The sequence below is a fragment of the Macaca mulatta genome, chromosome 15 (assembly GCF_049350105.2).
Source record: "Macaca mulatta isolate MMU2019108-1 chromosome 15, T2T-MMU8v2.0, whole genome shotgun sequence".
NCBI classification, from domain to species: Eukaryota; Metazoa; Chordata; class Mammalia; order Primates; family Cercopithecidae; genus Macaca; species Macaca mulatta.
The window spans coordinates 103738101-103755455 of record NC_133420.1 but is presented as its reverse complement, the minus strand read 5'-3'; the positions used below and the strand labels follow the sequence as shown (position 1 = coordinate 103755455).

The 17355-nt window shown below is 37.0% G+C and overlaps 1 protein-coding gene and 1 pseudogene across 1 annotated transcript in view; one reads left to right on the top strand and one right to left on the bottom strand.

Annotated features, from left to right (window-relative positions):
- The window catches only part of TMC1 (transmembrane channel like 1), a 174169-nt gene that overhangs the window by 89670 nt on the left and 67144 nt on the right, over window positions 1-17355 (bottom strand). Inside the window, exon 6 of the mRNA XM_015117946.3 lies at window positions 2178-2268. Within this exon, the coding sequence (XP_014973432.1) occupies window positions 2178-2268 (91 nt within the window). The remainder of the gene's footprint in view (window positions 1-2177; window positions 2269-17355) is intronic.
- LOC106993795 (ubiquitin-ribosomal protein eS31 fusion protein pseudogene) lies at window positions 583-1238 on the top strand (annotated as a pseudogene).

Below are 17355 nucleotides of genomic sequence, written 5' to 3'. Positions count from 1 at the left end.
CAACAGTAAAGTCCAGCCTCTTGATTTATCAAGATGTTTATCCCCTACCTCAAAACACGACAATGCAATGAGCTTGGAAATGTCTCTCTGGCAGCAAATACTACTTTCTAGTCAAAGGGGGAAACAGTAGGTTTCACCTGTTTCCCTGTTCTCCACTAACCCTAGACCAATTTAATTCAACAAAAAACTGTTTATCAACCTCCTGTTTTGTGGAAAATATGCTGGCCTCTCAGAAAGAGCTATTTATTATATAAAACAATAAGAAAGCAGGGAATTAGCATATAATAGGGTGATTGGAACAGAGTGTGTGTTTAATTAGTTTTCATTGTATGGAGGACTCAATATGAATAAATTTTATTTTCTGTCTTTTATTTCCAGGTCCTGTTTTGAAAGCCTTCTGATCTACCAGGGTAGTTTGTGTACAAATAGGTGAGTTCAATACAAGATGGTAAGTTCTATGACATGAGACACTTCAATCTGGTAGAGGCGGAATAGTCAGCTTAATGGAAACAGAAGAAAACAAGTCACAAATTCTTTTTGCAAAAGGCCTTCTTTCTATTTAACTCCAGTGTTGGATCATCCATGGTCAAGAGGATGACCGGGAACAATGAGAATGTGGCAGAGAATTTTGCATGTGTGCACATTATGCAGGGATGAAGTTGAAGCTGGACAGGCACTATTGTCTAAATAATAGCATGAGACAAGTCTGAAGTTCAAAAGATTGTCCATGCTTTTTTTTCCGTCTGTCTTCTGCAGTGGAACCACCACGAAAACACAGATTTTCTTTAAAAATACTTATGGGAAAGACCATCACTCTTGAGTTTGAACCCTTGGATACAACAGAAAATGCAAAGTCCAAGATCTAGGATAAAACAGGAATTTCTACTGATCAGCAAAGACCGATCTGTGTTGGCAAGAAACTGGAAGGTGGATGTGCTTTGTCTGGATACAACATTCAAAAGGAGTCTACTCTTCATCTTGTGTTGAGACTTCATAGTGGTGCTAAGAAAAGGAAGAAATCTTACACCACTCCAAAGAAGAATAAGCATAAGAAAAGGAAGGTTAAGTTGGCTGTCCTGAAATACTACAGGTTGGATGAAAATGGCAAAATTAGTTGCCTTCATCAAGAATGCCCTTCAGATGAATGTATTGCTGGAGATTTCATGGCCAGCCATTTTAACAGACATTATTGTAGCAAATGTCTGGATTATTGTTTCAACAAACCAGAAGACAAGTAATTGTGTATGAGTTAATTTTAAAAACAAACAAACAAACAAAAAAGATTACTCATAACTAGAAACAGCCCAAATGTCCAATCTACAATAGAATGGGTAAATAAATTGTCATGGCATCTTTATACAATAGAATACCACACATGAATAAAAATGAACTATAACTCCCACAACAATGTGGATATATCTTGTGAACATAACATTGCATCAAAGAAGCCAAAAACAAATGCATAGATACCATATGATTCCATTTATTTAAACTGTAGAAAAACAGACAAAATTAATCTTTTGTGTGTGTGTGTGTGTGTATGAAAGTTAAGATATATGACTTTATTCACAAAACATTATGAAGTACATTTAGCTTACAGTTGGTATAACATTTGTAAAGAGGAGATAATAATATCTATGTTCCTGCTTTACTGTAAGAATTAAATATAACTTTATAAAAGAATTCAATTCAGGGCTTGGCACATAGTAAGTGTTAAATAAATGTTAGTTGCCTTTCTGTCTTTCCCCCAAAATCTATATTTGTATCAGTATATCATTTTTTTTTATTTTCTGTCCACTGTATAGTTGATGTTCCTGGTAGAAAAAAGCTATATAGACACTTTGAGGAAAACAACTTGACCAGAACCTCTTCACTTCCAGAGAATGAAAATGAAAAAGGATGCAATCTTTTATATTTGGAAGTGCTAAAGTCACACAAGTAAGTCTTTTGCCATAAATCTGTATTTCTTGACTTATTTTTCATTTTAACTCCTCTAAGAATAATTTTTTAAATCTCCCCTGTAAATTTCAATACCACAGATATACTGTGTATATACTGTATGAGTATTTGTGTTTTATGTATACAAAACGTAAGATTTTTTTCACCCCTTTAGAAAAGAATCAATGTTCTTCTTAGAGGCAATATGCCATAAACCAGACAACTATAAAAATACCTACCTTGGCCATCATCATCTTAAATGCAAACCACCGTTTTCCTTTTCCTTTCCCAAGAGCCCCTTCATTTTCACTCACAAATTTTTTTGCTTCCCTGAGAAAATAAAAATAACATAAGGGATAAAGGGAGGTAAGTTGCAATGACTAGAATATAGAAGTAGCGGACAGTTGATTACACCGGGCCTGCAGTCTTATTTCTTCTAGATCCCTCACAAGTGAACCTAGACTGTGTTTTATAACCTAGAGATTTTCAATTCATGTTTAAATTTTTAAATGCTGACCAGAAAAAGTAAGATATTTTAGCTCACTTATTAATTAGCTGGAATCATTGAAAAGGAATTGATGCTAAATGTCATAATAGAGAACCTTAGTTCTTTTCATTTCTATCACATGTTAAAATTGAGTCTGAAGTTTACATCAGATTCTGGCAGTCAAATGTTTATTTTAAAATACTTCCCTTTCTTCTTTTTAAAGAATTCCTTTAGAAAAAAAGAAAAGGGCAGAGAGGTTAGGTCAAACTGACATAGAACACACTTAATGACCTAGTACTTAATCCTGTTAAAAAAAAAAAAAAAAAAGCAATTACGACCTACAACAGAAAAATCATTCTGTAAAGTAAATCGGGTTAAGAAGAGAAAGAGAGAGAAATGGAATACTTTCAGCCTCACATTCAGAAAGGGCTTTAAATGTAAACTTTAACATTACTCCCAAATATTTATACATTTACAGCAGTTACATTGGTTTCTTTGGTATATATAATTAAAAAACATTAATTCATCAAAACATAATGCAAGCATGCTACATACACTACAATTTTTGTAACCTTGTTTGATCATTGTTATAGACTGAATGTTTTTGTCCCTATCGAAATCTGTATGTTGAAATCTAATCTCCAATGTGATGGTATTTGGAGGTGAGGTCTTTAGGAGGTAATTGGACTATGGGGGTAGAACCCTCATGAATGGAATTAGTGCCCTTATAAGTAGTGGCCAGAGAGCTAGCTAGCCCTGCTTCCACTACGTGAAGACACAAGGAGCCAGCCATCTGCAACCTGGGAGACGGCCCTTGCCAGAGCCCGACCATGCTGGCACTTCGATGTTCACAGCCTGTAGCACTGTGAGAAATAAATGCCTGTCGTTTAAGCCACCCGGTCTATGGTCATTTGTTCTATCAGCTTCAACTGACTGGGACAGTCATATTTGTTGTTTGTTTGAAAAACAATTTACCAAAAAAAATTACAAAAAAGAAAATTACAAATAGAGGCAACCCAGGCTTGTCTTCACCTCTCAGGGGCTGCAGAACATATAGTTTAAGTGATGGAGTAGCCTCTGTCACGGTAGAAACAGATAACCCAAGCCTGGATTGTGGTTCCACAAGTGCAGTGCTGTCCTCAGTTGGATGGCCCCTGGAATATGTGGTTTTACAGACAAGACCCTTCAACATATGACTATAATTAAACTCCTATTAACATATAAAGTCAACTTTTAGAAATGAAGGGTCTGGCTAGGCGCAGTGACTCATACCTGTAATCCCAACACTTTGGGAAGCCAAGGTGGCAGATCACTTGAGGTCAGGAGTTCAAGACCACCCTGGCCAACATAGTGAAACCCCGCCTCTACTAAAAGTACAAAAATTGACCAGATATGATGGTGTGCACCTGTCATCCCAGCTACTGGGGAGGCTGAGGTAGGGGGATCACTTGAACCTGGGAGGCGGAGGTTGCAGTGAGCTGTGATTGTGCCACTGCACCCCAGCCTGGGGCAACAGAGTGAGACTCTGTCTCAAAAAAAAAAAAAAAAAAAAAAAAAAAAGAGGGGTCAGTGAGGAATTTTTTTTTGTAAGATGTTCCCTAGTATCAGTGCCAAACTCAGAATTTTACAATACACAGTGACCAAAAAAACAGCATACACCTGCTGACTTAACTAATACTAGGGAGTGGGGCCTCATTACTCACCTGTACATGTGCACCCACCCATATTCTGGCATAAAAATGTAAGCACAGTGGTAAAGATTCTCTTTGGTCACCAAACAGAACTCCCAAATCAGTTTCCTGATAGCAGATACAATACCTTGTCTTATTGTAGCTTCCATCGCATTGACAGTTGCATTGACCACAGGGAGTGTTTAATAAATGTAAACCTTCTAGAAACAGAGCTGATTGACACAGTTTGGGGTAGATGTAGACAAGGGAGTATCTAATAATTTTATTTTCCACAATAATTAATGCTTGAAAGCAAAGTCATTCCCAGACTTCGGGATTGCACCCTTTATCATTAACCTTCTCTGAAACTCAATTAACAGACTAGACTGGCCTTGTTGTCAAACACCCTAACACTTGACATGACCTCTGTGCTGGTAAAAATTAGTTGAAAAACAATTTCTAAAACCTTTTGCATGTTCTAAAATATCCAATATAAAAAAATAAAATAAAATAAATAAAATATCCAATAAAGCAATGGCAAAAATTAGAAGCTGAGTTCTCATGGCTGGGTTTTTAGATTCATGCAGTGAAGAAAATACATCCTATGTAAGCATTAACAATGTGTTTTAGAGGTGATAAGACAGGAGGGAGGGTGGCAGCCAGCAGGCACTTTCTAAAATGGTGAACTGAAGCCTCTAAGCAGAAAATCAGGCAAGTTGGCTTCTAATCCTGTCTCTGGGATCTGTCTCTATGACCTTGCCCATGTTTCTGATGCTCTTTGTCCCACATACACGAGTGTCTGGCTTTTCAGAGGAAAGCACGCCTGCCTCAGACTCACACAGACCTAGGCAAGCTCTGACACAGGTTCCCTCAGTTACTGTGTGACTTTTAATAGGTCAAGATTTCCCAGAAAACAAATGGTCAGGCAATCGCACCCCTGCTTGCTAAGATGGTGGCAAGAACAAGGTGGGATCATAGATGTGAAAGTGTTGAAAGGATTATTACACAGTCAATTCTACGGCAATGCTGGTTTTGAAACCATGACCCTGTTCTAACATAATTGATATATTACAGAACAATTTGATCATAACACAAGTTTGGGGTTTGCTTATGTGTGATTCTATCCACAAGAAACACCAGGTAGATGCAGAAGACTGCACCCAGCTAAACCAAGCAGCGTAGGAATACACAAAATCCATACACCTCATCCATCAGCACTTCCCCACACAGGTAGAAAAGCCACACCTGCTCACAACTGGGGCAACAATGACTCTCCCCCCAACACTTCTCAAAAATTCACAAACTGCAACCCTTTTGAAGGCCAGCTTCCACAAGGGAACGTTAGATCTTTTTCAAAGTAAACTGCCATATTTATTGTAAATTTCTTAACCATTAATATGAGTAAAATATTGCTGTCATTGTTACTAAATTCTCATATTTTTTGTAATGTGCCACTAGTGATGTTTCTATGTATTGTGTGCCTATCCCCATTTTTTTTTTTTTGTAAAATGTGTTTTTATTGCCCAATTTTGCATAGTGTGGGGATTTTTAGGAAACCATACATCATGTTATGGCAGAATTGACGATACTTCAGTTATTTGGCATCAAGAATTTTGAAATTCATAAAACTAAGTATACAGAGGAGCTATCATATTAATCTCTAGTATAAAGAACACATATAAATAGAGAAATGGAAATTCTTCTTAGTAGTAAAATTAAAGTTTGTTTTTCAACTGTAATAAAGTACTCACTTTCAGGACATCTCCACTGCTCTAGGTATTTAACAGATAATTTAAAATACACCCAGTTTTGCTTATTAGATTTATATCACTTTCCAGATAAGTGGTCAATTCAAAAGCACAATTTTGTTCTAAACAGAAGTGCAAAGAAATAGCTACTCCATATTTCTACCAAGATTTTTAATTTTGTGAGCTTGTGAACATTAAACTAGCAAAACTTAAGAGACAGAGAAGGAAGTCAGGGTAACAACCAAATTAAAACCACTACAAAATTAATTATAAACTCAGTTAATAATCTGGAACCCTATCTACATGGCATTAATGAAGTTTTTGTCATATGTTATAAATATAATTTTCCTTTGAACGACATAAACAAGTTTTATTTTTGTCTCTTCAATTACTATTAGTTTTCCTTGATGCTAGGTATAGTTTCATATTTAACTTTCAATTACTACCCCTCCCTACCCTCAACATATATACCTTGATTCTGGCTTTCAAACAAAAGTCCAGACTCCATTATCTATTACATAATCTCAGGTATGAATTTCTTCTCTTCCCTAGTGCTCTACCCTCTCCTTCATTCTCTCAGAGATCCCCACCTCCCCCAGTTTTATACCAAAGAGGTCCCTGAACAGCAATTCTAGCTAATCCTTGCTCCCTATAGCCCACTCAAGCCAGAATTACTAGACTCAACTAATCAAGTATGTTGGGGATGGGTTTAAAATAAAGCCAAGGGGCAGAGGGTGGGCCAAGAATAATTGTTTAGCAAGAAGGGATTCTTTATCCCCCATATCTGATGCTCATAGGATGTAAGAAAGTACTTTCGCAGGTTACAGGCCTTCAAGAAGGGACACTGGGCTGCAAGATATCAGAGACTCAATGAGAGGGCATGCCTTAATATCAATTTGAGGACTGATCTTTGCAATGAGTTGGCATGATTTCAGGATGATAAAAAACTAGTATCACCCAATTATATCCTCCTCAATAACAAATTTCTTAACGAGAAAACATATCTCATTGTACAATTAGAAACAAGGTACAAAAACAAATCCAATATGAAGACAAACATTGATCAATACAGAGCACTAAAGTATCCATGACAGATAGCAGAATCTAAGAAAATAAAGAACAGTCTTTAGAACACTAAGATGCAAGAAAACATCTTTACATATATGTCTTTCTACAGCTAATCGATTCTCCTACTCATTTGTATTTATCTGTATAATTTAAAGAAATTTTTCTACATGGTTGAAATGAAACAGGCTTTTGTAGATAAACTTTGAATATCTATTGGCCTCAAAACATCCAAATGTCTGACTGAAACAAATGTGTACCACCCCCTTGAATTACATTCAACAAAAGCCACCTGCCAAGACTGTAATCTGGTCTTCAGGTCTCAGAGCTCAAGCAAACTGTGCTGCAATACGCACAGCTCTCTGAGCTGTAACCCCAGACCCAGCGATAAATAATTGAGCGAGGTCTATTTAATGACAATGATACCTGACCTCATCATTCATTTATCAATCTGTTGTGTTGGTAATTAGAATAATTAGGTTTCATGGTCTTTCAAGAATGCTTTCACAGTTAGTTGAAGCAGCACACACTGGACTAACTTACAAAATAGATAATTTACCCATAACACATGATACAACCATGATTACACAGAAGAGTTAGGTCATGCTATGCTGCCTTTGACACATTCTCATCCCAGGAAACATGTTCCTCTTTTGGGTTAGGTTCGGTTGACTTTCCTCTTGTTTTCAGTTTGATAGTATGATTGAGCAACCAATTGATTGCTCAAGTAAATGAAAGACAATTCAGAACTGGTGTTTAGGCAACTGTAATCAAAACTTGTACTCTTGAGCAGTTTCCAGTTAGGGGACCAGAAGAATGAAAAGTCTTTTCATAACGAACACTGCCATTTAAAAGAACTTAACCAATAGTCCAGAGAATCTGGCTTCTCCCGAAATATTACTGTGGGAGTGAGTTACAGAGGTAAGAAGCTACTCGAAGTTACAAGGATTAAAAATAAGAACTAGAGGCCTCCTAGATAATACAACTTCATAGTTAGGCTGGTAGAATTATTGAAAATTATCCCAATACTGGAAGTGATTATTCAAAACACATCTTTTTCCTAAGGTAAATGCTGATGGCGGTAGCTGGAATGGTTAAGATGCCCAGGTGCTTCATCCACAAAATGGAGATAATAGTAGCTACTCTGTAGGATTGTTGCATCCATTATAGAAAATAATGTAAAAAGTGTGTTTAGTTTAATCCATGGCAAATAGCAAGAGCAGTATAAGCAGTAACTATTACAGTAGTTCCCTCTTATCTGCAGTTTTGCTTTCCACAGTTTGTTACAAGTAGTCAACTGCAGTCCAAAAATATTTAATGGAAAATTCCAGAAATAAACAATTCATAAGTTTTAAATCGTGTGCTGTCCTGAGTAGCATGATGAAATCTCATGTCATCCTGCGCTGTCCAGTCAGGAAGTGAATCCTCCTTTTGTTCAGCAAATCCACACAGTCTGCACTCTCCTCCTGTTAGTCAGTAGCCCTCTGGGTTCTCAGATTGATTCTCACAGTATCACAACGCTTATGTTCCAGTAACCCTTATTCTACTTAATAATGCCCCCAAAGCATAAGCTTAGTGATGCTGGCAATTCAGATATGCCAAAGAGAAGCCACAAAGTACTTCCTTTAAGTCAAAAAGGGAAAGTTCCCAACCTAATAAGGACAGAAAAAAAAATGTATGCTGAGGTTGCTGAGATCTATGGTAAGACGTCTTCTCTTCCTGAAATTGTGAAGAAGGGGAAGAAATTCCTGCTAGTTTTTCTGTTGTACTTCAAACTGCAAAAGTTATGGCCATAGTGTGTGATAAGTGCTTAGTTAAGATAGAAAAGGCATTAAATGTGTGGGTGAAAGACATAAACAGGAATATGTTCTCACTGACAGCAATCAGGTTCAGTAGTATCCTTGGTTTTAGGAATCCACGGGGAGTCTTGGAAGGTATTCCCCTCTGATAAGGGGGGGTGGCTGTATTAGCAGCAATAGTACTAATAGGGCTGACTGCAGTTTTTATGCTGAGTCTCCAAACTACGAAGTTGAGAAATAACTAGATACTTCCAGGCAAAACCCCAGCCCATTTCCCCTCAGACTGTTACCCCATTGAAAGTGGGAATTGTTCTTGTTAGTAAGCAAGCAGGAGAGGATTCAACCCTCCAACTGAGACCCAAGGAGAGGGCCCAAGTGTTGGGTCTCAGAAGCCCCAGTTATGACACCACCTGGGAGGAAGCAGTCAGGAATTCTAGCCTGAGCCCTGCTCCAGCCACGCTATGCTGCTGCAGAGAGCTTGGGCCCGTGGGAATCTCTCTCTCTCTCTCTTTCTCTCTCTCTCTCAATTTCTCCTTCTCTCCAAGCAGAAGATAATCTGAAGATATCCAACTGTGTTTTCCCTCAAAACTGCACATGTTCTCTGTAGCACTAAATTGTAAAATGTTACACTTGGACAACATTGTATCAAATTCTGTGATCCCTATCTCATGTCATAATTGGGACAGGGGTTTGAATCTTGGCTCTGTCACACACCAGGTGTGTGATTTGGGGAGCGTTACTAAATGTCTTTGATCCAGCTTCCTCACTTGTAAAATGGGATCAGCAACAGTGACTCAAGAGCTGAAGCACACTGAGTGTTGGCCATCTGCCAGGCACTATTCATGTCCATCATCTCACTTCATCCCCTCAAAATCCTGAAAGGTGGAAACTATTATTATCCCCATCTCAGAGATAAGGAAACTGAGGATTCTCTAAGTAAAATAAGTATCCAAGGTCACCTACTAAGTGGCACAGCTCTACTCTTTTTGAGCTCAGTGTTCCCAGTTTCCCCAGGATAACACCAGTGTTTACCTCATGGGATTGGAATAAGGACATACATACAAAAGTTGAAACAGCGTAAGCAAAGCAGTACCTGGCACGCCATGGGTAAATGATGCTTTTAGTTATTATCCAAAGATATTTATCTTTTTTTTTTTTTTTTTTTTTTTTGAGACAGAGACTGACTCTGTCTGCCCAGGCTGGAGCACAGTGGTGCAAATCTTGGCTCACTGCAACCTCTGCCTTCTGGGTTCAAGCAATTCTCATGTCTCAGCCTCCTGAGTAGCTGAGACTACAGGCTTGTGCCACTACACCCAGCTAATTTTTTTGTATTTTTAGTAGAGACAAGGTTTCACCTTTTTGGCTAGGCTGTTCTTGAACTCCTGACCTCAAGTGATCCACCTGCCTTGGCCTCCCAAAATACTAGGATTACAGGTGTCAGCCACTGTGCCCAGCTGATATTTATTATTTTTCATAGGAAATGTTTATGATACAATGTCAAGTAAAATTTTAGAATACAGAACAATTTGTATACTCTCATTATAATTACATAAAAGTAGTGTGCATCAATGATCAAAGACTAGGCAATTATGCAAATGCTTGGTTTCTCCATTTTCCATACTCATTATATTACTGTCATTCAGTTTTGTTATCAGTAATAAAATATAAATTTTGTTTATTTTAAGACACTGTGCCATATGCAGAAAGAGAAATAAAATAACGTGGTCCTACGCTTTTCTGCAAGGAATTTACAATCCCATTAAAAAGTAAAGACATAGATAAATATTTAGGGCACCATCTAATTACTAACAAACAAGAATAGTAAAAGTAAACATAAATGCTACAAGATTGAGATGAGAGATGGAGTGGTATCAAGGAACCCTGAACAAAGGGAGGATTCAGTTACATGGTCAAAGGAGTAGGAAGGACATTTTGGTGCAGGAGAATGATATAAGCAAAAGTGAAGAGATGAAAACGTACCTGGGGGCTTCAGATAGACAACGAAGAGGACATTTTAAATGCTTTAGAGGAGGAGCTGGCAAGCCCTAATGTCAGGTTCAGCAGTGCAGAATTCATTCTGTTATTAATAAGGATCCAGAGTATTTTCGAGCAGGAAATTGATGTGTGTAATACAGTGCTGTGAGAAAAATGTTTCAACAATGATATACAGGGTAAGTTAGAGAAAACATAAGATGAAAGGCTGGCTGCAACTTGATTTATAATGCATCAAGGCTTTTATATATGCTGTTTCCTTTCTCTAAGATGCCCTTTCTCTTCTCCTACACCTGTTGTCTTCATTTTCTTTATCTTCAGTTCTAGAGTTAGGCCAACACTACAGCTCCTCCACAAAACCTTTCCTGATCCTTTCTTTCTTTCCAACAATCTCCTCCACCCCCTAGGTACTGTGACTTAACCGCTGCCCTTTCTGTAGTAGTTATCCCAAGTGTTGCTTTCTAGTCCATTGCACTGGAATCTCAAAGGTCTATATTTTTTGTACTAATTTCCCAGTACTTAATATAGCACCTGGCATAGATGTGAATTTCAATAAATGCTAATTGAATGAATGAATATCAGTGAGAAGACCAGATGACTGCCAGGTCGTGGCCATTGGCACAGATGTGAATTTAGCACCTGGCACAGATGTGAATTTCAACAAATGCTAATTGAATGAATAAATACCAGTGAGAAGACCAGATGATTGTCAGGAACTGGGCCGCACAGCAGGCAAGTGGTGGGCGAGTGAGTGAAGCTTCATCTGCTTTACAGCCACTCCCCATTGCTAACTCGTATTACCACCTGAGCTCCTCCTCCTGTCAGATCAGCAGTAGCATTAGATTTCCATAGGAGTGCAAACCCTATTGTGAACTGCACATGCGAGAGATCTAGGTTGTGAACTCCTTATGATAATCTAATTCCTGATGATCTGTCACTGTCTCCCATCACCCCCAGATGGGACCATATAGTTGCAGGAAAACAAGCTCAGGGCTCCCACTGATTCTACATTATGGTGAGTTATATAATTATTTCATTATATATTACAAAGTGCAGAATAAATGTAATACACTTGAATCATCCTGAAACTATCTCCTCATCCAGCCCCAGTACATGGAAAAATTGTCATCCATGAAACTGGTCCCTGGTGTCAAAAAGGTTGGAGACAGCTAAATTAAGTCACAATCTCTACGACTGGGATATGGCATCAATATTTTTTTAAGTCCACAAACGATTCCAACGTGTAAGTTGGGTGCAGAATATGGAACCATTGGGCTCAGAAAATGATATCCTGAATGTGCTGCTTTGGGATGCCAGGCACCTTGAACTAAAGGACACTGGAAGGCCTCAGAAGCAGCGTCAGAGCCAGGGTCTCTCTGACCTTCTCCTGCTCTCCTGCCTCTCACCCCTCATTCTTCCCCAAAACCGCCATAGAATTCAGAGTTCCCCTTCCCCAGGGCAGGCCTTAGAAACACTAAAACCCCCTTTTCCCCAAAGCCGGCCATATAAACAAGAATTATTACTCTAACCTTCTCCACCTTTCTGTCTAGAAGGTGGCCATAAAGAAATTCTATGACCTACTCTTGGTCAACAGTAGGTCAAGAGAGGAAGAAACACTCTCATATTTGTTTCTTGACAAAAATTGTGGTCTTCATAATCAAAAAATATATATTTTATCTGTAGAGTAGTACTATCTAAAAGGAACTATACCAAAATAAGCCAGGAGGGGGAAGAGATGTTACAGCAGTGAGGACAAGAAGAATCTGGACAGGTATTGCTGGGTTTCCCCACTCATCATTACTATTCCATAATTCCTTGTTTGTTTAATAACACTTCTACATGGCTGTTCACTCTTTACTGAATCTAAGCATAAAAATGGACAGTTTACCTGGGGACTTCAAATCTACATTCTGAAGGCTTCCATGTCATTTAAAACCTTGGTTAAATAAATGTGTTATGTTTTTCTCTTGTCAAACCTCTTTCATTACAGAAGTATTGTCTGTGACCTTATGATGGGTACAAAATATCACATCTTTCTGCCCTTGCAGAACTAACCAAATTTTGTTTACTGCGACTACCAAATTTAAGAGGTAAAGAACTCTTAAATTTAGCATGTTGGTCAAGCAATTATTGGAAGATTGGGCTAAACAGCTACTATATTATATATAATTGTTTTGTTGTCTCCCTGAACTGGCAGTAAGTACTCTACATGTTTCGATACTCAATAATTGCCTTTGGTAAATAACTACTTTTCATGTCCATACTTTATCTCACATCTCTAAAGAGTAACTACCTGACTGACTATCTGAAAACAAGCAGTAAATAAACTAAGAACAAGCAAAAAAAGAATTGCATGTGCATTTTTATAACCTCTTAACTTTTTTGTCTGATGTATTTCGGTATAGTTCCTTTTGGATAGTACCACTTCACAGGTAAAATACATATTTTTTAAATTACTAAGACCTCAAAATTTTTACCAGCAACAAACATGAGAGTGGCCTATGTACAAAGATTTCTTAAGGGAATTTTTTTTTTCTCTAGTTCTGATGATACTCATGGAGATGTGTTAAAGTCAGATGCTGGTGTTGATGAATAATTAAAGCAAGTCTTGGACAGGTCAAATTTGTATGAAATTCCAAGTTACTGCCACAGAAGCTCTTCAGACTCGGGATGACTTCTTTGCTCCCTGGAGCTCTAAAACAATGCTAATTTTCATTGCTGGCTTAACTCTGATTTGTACCTGATTGCTTTAAGAGTCAATTTATGGTTTAAACAATCTTTTTGTTAGTATTACAGCAGCAGGGGAGAAGAGAGAGGAGAACATACAGGTTTCCCTAGGAGCTACAATACTGGTCACAGCACAAACTGTGTTTTCTTCATAGAAAGAAACCAACATTTTGGAAAGCTGAACTATTATCTGCTAAGATCATAGAAAGGTAGAGACAATGTGGAGGGTAGCAGAATATGGCATCCCAAAATAGGCTGTATCAGGATTATGTGCCATATTATGCCAAAATATGCCAAAAATATGGTATAAAGATTATTTTGAGCTGAAAGCAATCAAGAAGAAGCATACACAAGAAAAGCTCTCTGCTCTCCCCATTTGCCTAAAAGCAGGAGATAAATATATAAAGGCATTATTTTCGTTCCCCTCTTACCGGGAAGGACAGAAGTTAATCACTGAAGACTATTCCAGACCTATCAGTCAAGAGAGGGCACCAGAGGAATCTGCACAACAAGCTTTACTAAATAGTCCTTATTTTCCATTAGTTCCCCCATATATTTGCTTTCCCATCATTTGCCATCCGAGAAACTCAAAGTCCTTTTTGTCTTGTCACTTCTCTAAAAATGTATTGTTCTTTTGTTAAGATGCTATGTAAACTCAAGTTCTAACCTCCTCTTTCAGTTACTCATCCCTGTGTGGTCCCATGAGTAAGAAGGATATACATGGTAGTAAACTTCTGCTTGTTTTTCTCTTGTTAATCTGTCTTTTGTCAGTCTGGCTTACAAGGCTCCAGCCAATAAATCTAAAATTGATGGAGGGAAAAAGAATCTTTACACGATTTACAACCAAATTATTGTAATGAATTCTTTCTTAGTGTGAAGCATTTTATAATGGTAACTTTATAAATGTCTCTCTGGATAGTCTCTTTAAGCTCTATGAAAATGATTTTATGTTTGTTTATTTTTTGTCTTTTGTTTTAATGAATCAGTTGAGCATGTTATTAGCAACACTAATACCTGAAGGCAGGGATAGTATTATGTGGGCTGCAGAGTTCCACGCCATATCTCTAAGGCATCCCAGCCTACACTTACTGTTCTTGTGTTGAGTAGAAATGAGATTTGGGGAGAACGTGACCTAAAACCCACAAATAAATCTTAAAATCACTAGCCCAAGAATAAGAAGGAAACTCTATCTAAAACTGTACCTCAACAATTCTAATCACCAAAATGTTGCAAAATGGTGGAATATCACCTTACCCCTTCACTGCGGGAATATTTTTATTAGAAGTAGGTAGAAATGGCACTGAAATTATAGATTGCTGTACATAGCTATGAGGAGGATCCACCCAAAATTCTGGTTGATAAACAAATTCATTTTATTTCTATTATTCTTTCATTCTCCCTTTTACTTAGTCTTTTTTTGTTTTTTCAAAGTAATTACTGGGTATGTTTTATGTTCTTAATGTGTTAAGTGTTTAAAAGAAATAAAAGAAATATATGGATTCCTTTCTATAACTTAAACTATATTAAGAAAAATGAGATCTAGGCCCATGAAATAGTTACATAACGAAGCAAGACAGCCTTGAAGTGAAAAAGGAGAGGACAATGGAGGCTTGAGAGTTGCTGAAGATATTATAGATGAGATAAGAATTCAAATGGATGCTAAAAGGCTAATAGAATTCGAGTAGGCAGAGAGGGCATTCTAGGCATTGGTTTGCAGGAATTTCTCTAACAAAGGAGACATTTCCACCATGAATCATACACATAATCTCATATTCTTAGATATACTAGCATTCAGCTCTTTGCAAGGCCATCTATGTAGCTTGGTAGACAGACTGTGTTAATTTTGCTTGCCTCATGTGCATTCTAATCAAATGCATTCTAATGAATTCTGAATACTGTGAAACAGAAAAATTCACAAAGTGCTGCCCCATAGTGAGAAGAAGCATCCTGCATTGAAAGTGTGGGTAGCATGTTTCAACACAATACCTGTGTGTTTATATTCTTCTAAATATTTCTAAGCATTATAACTGTTTTTTCAAAACATTTTTCAAAATGTTGTGTAGTGATATTTAGAAGTGCTCAGTCTAAATTTTTCTTTAAAAAAGTCCTTAGTTTTCTGTTGGAACAGTGTATTCAATCTTTTGATCTATCAGTGGACAATAAATTTAAAATGATGCTTTTAAATGATGGCAGTTCAATGAGCTCTGCAAATCACTGGGACTACCTGGTAAATTTGATCGTTTGCCACATGACAAACTTAGACACGGAAGACTGTCCTAAGCAATTGGGGAACACAGCTCAGGTAAGGGCACCCTCAAAGGACACCATGTTCCTATGTGAACTGGGCTTTCTGCAGAATTAAGTTGTGGTAGTATTTTCAGTGTCCTTCCATAGCCTCCCTTCTAACCTGTCCTGATCCTTGTGACCAAGTACTGGTCAAGAAACACAATAAGAGTGTATGCATAAAATGTAAAAGTTAATTCATCCAAAGAACCATGTATCTTTATGTAGATATGACTGCCTTTGTGTATATATACATTATATATACATGCACACGTATAAATATATGTAAACTTAGGCATATATATTATGAAAGCATCATAAACACAACTATTTGAAATAAGTGATTCATACTATTTAAAAATTTCTAATTTTTATAACTATAAAAGGGAATCTTGGACCCCTTATATTTGAAATGTAAAACTATTCCCCTTTCTTCCTTTCACACAATTTGTTATGATATTTGTGATGGTTAATACTAAGTGTCAACTTGATTGGATTGAGGGATACAAAGAATTAATCCTGGGCATGTCTGTGAGGGTGCTGCCAAAAAAGATTAACATTTGAGTCAGTGGGCTGGGGAAGGCAGATGCACCCTTAATCTGGTGGGCACAATCTAATCAGCTGCCAATGACTATAAACCAAGCAGAAAAACGTGAAAATGAGAGACTGGCCTAGCCTCCCAGCCTACATCTTTCTCCTGTGCTGGATGCTTCCTGTCCTCAAATATTGGACTCCAAGTTCTTCAGTTTTGAGTTTAGGGACTGGCTCTCCTTGCTCCTCAGCTTGCAGACAGCCTGTCGTGGGACCTTATATATAAAATATATATTATATGTATTTTATATATATTATATATATAAATATAAAATATATATTATATTTATATATTATATATATATTTTATATACATATAATGTTTGTGTGTGTATCCTATGAGTTCTGTCTAAGAGAACCCTGACTAATATAATATTCAAATACAATGTTATTCAAAATTTATTTTAATATGTGCATTTTCATAAAGCTTAACTATTTTATTTTATTTAAGCCCCCAAAATAGTATCTCACTTGCCATTGCTTGGTCATATACATAAAGATGGCCACAAAAATACCTTGATTGTTATCTTGTTACAAGCTTCATAAAACCCAAAGGTTATCTTCACAAAAAGTACCTTACCTGAGATCTGGATAACTCTTCCCCAAAACAGCAAGGACATATTTCTCTGATTAATCTTATTTTGTGCTTATTAGGTGCACATTTGCTTCCCTTTTACTGTTAATGTATTATGTCAAATGTATTTAAAAGCATTCCTAGATAATTTCACAATAATTAATGTATTTATCCTTTTAACCACCTTTCCAAAAAACATAATGGATAGTCTAATAAAAGTTGTGAAAATCAACTGTTACTGACAGCTAAAATTCTAAAGAGTACACATTTGATAAATCATTATCAAAAATCATTAGGGGACAGGATGCCCTGGCAAGCTCAGAAAATTTAATGCATCTTACTATATATAATATGTTGACTGATAATACCACAGAAAATAGGGTACAATGAAATGTAATTAAGAAGATAATAGTGACCATGATTTATCTATCTGAAAAGAACTTCAGAACTTTTTTATGTCTGATATTTATTATTATCATTT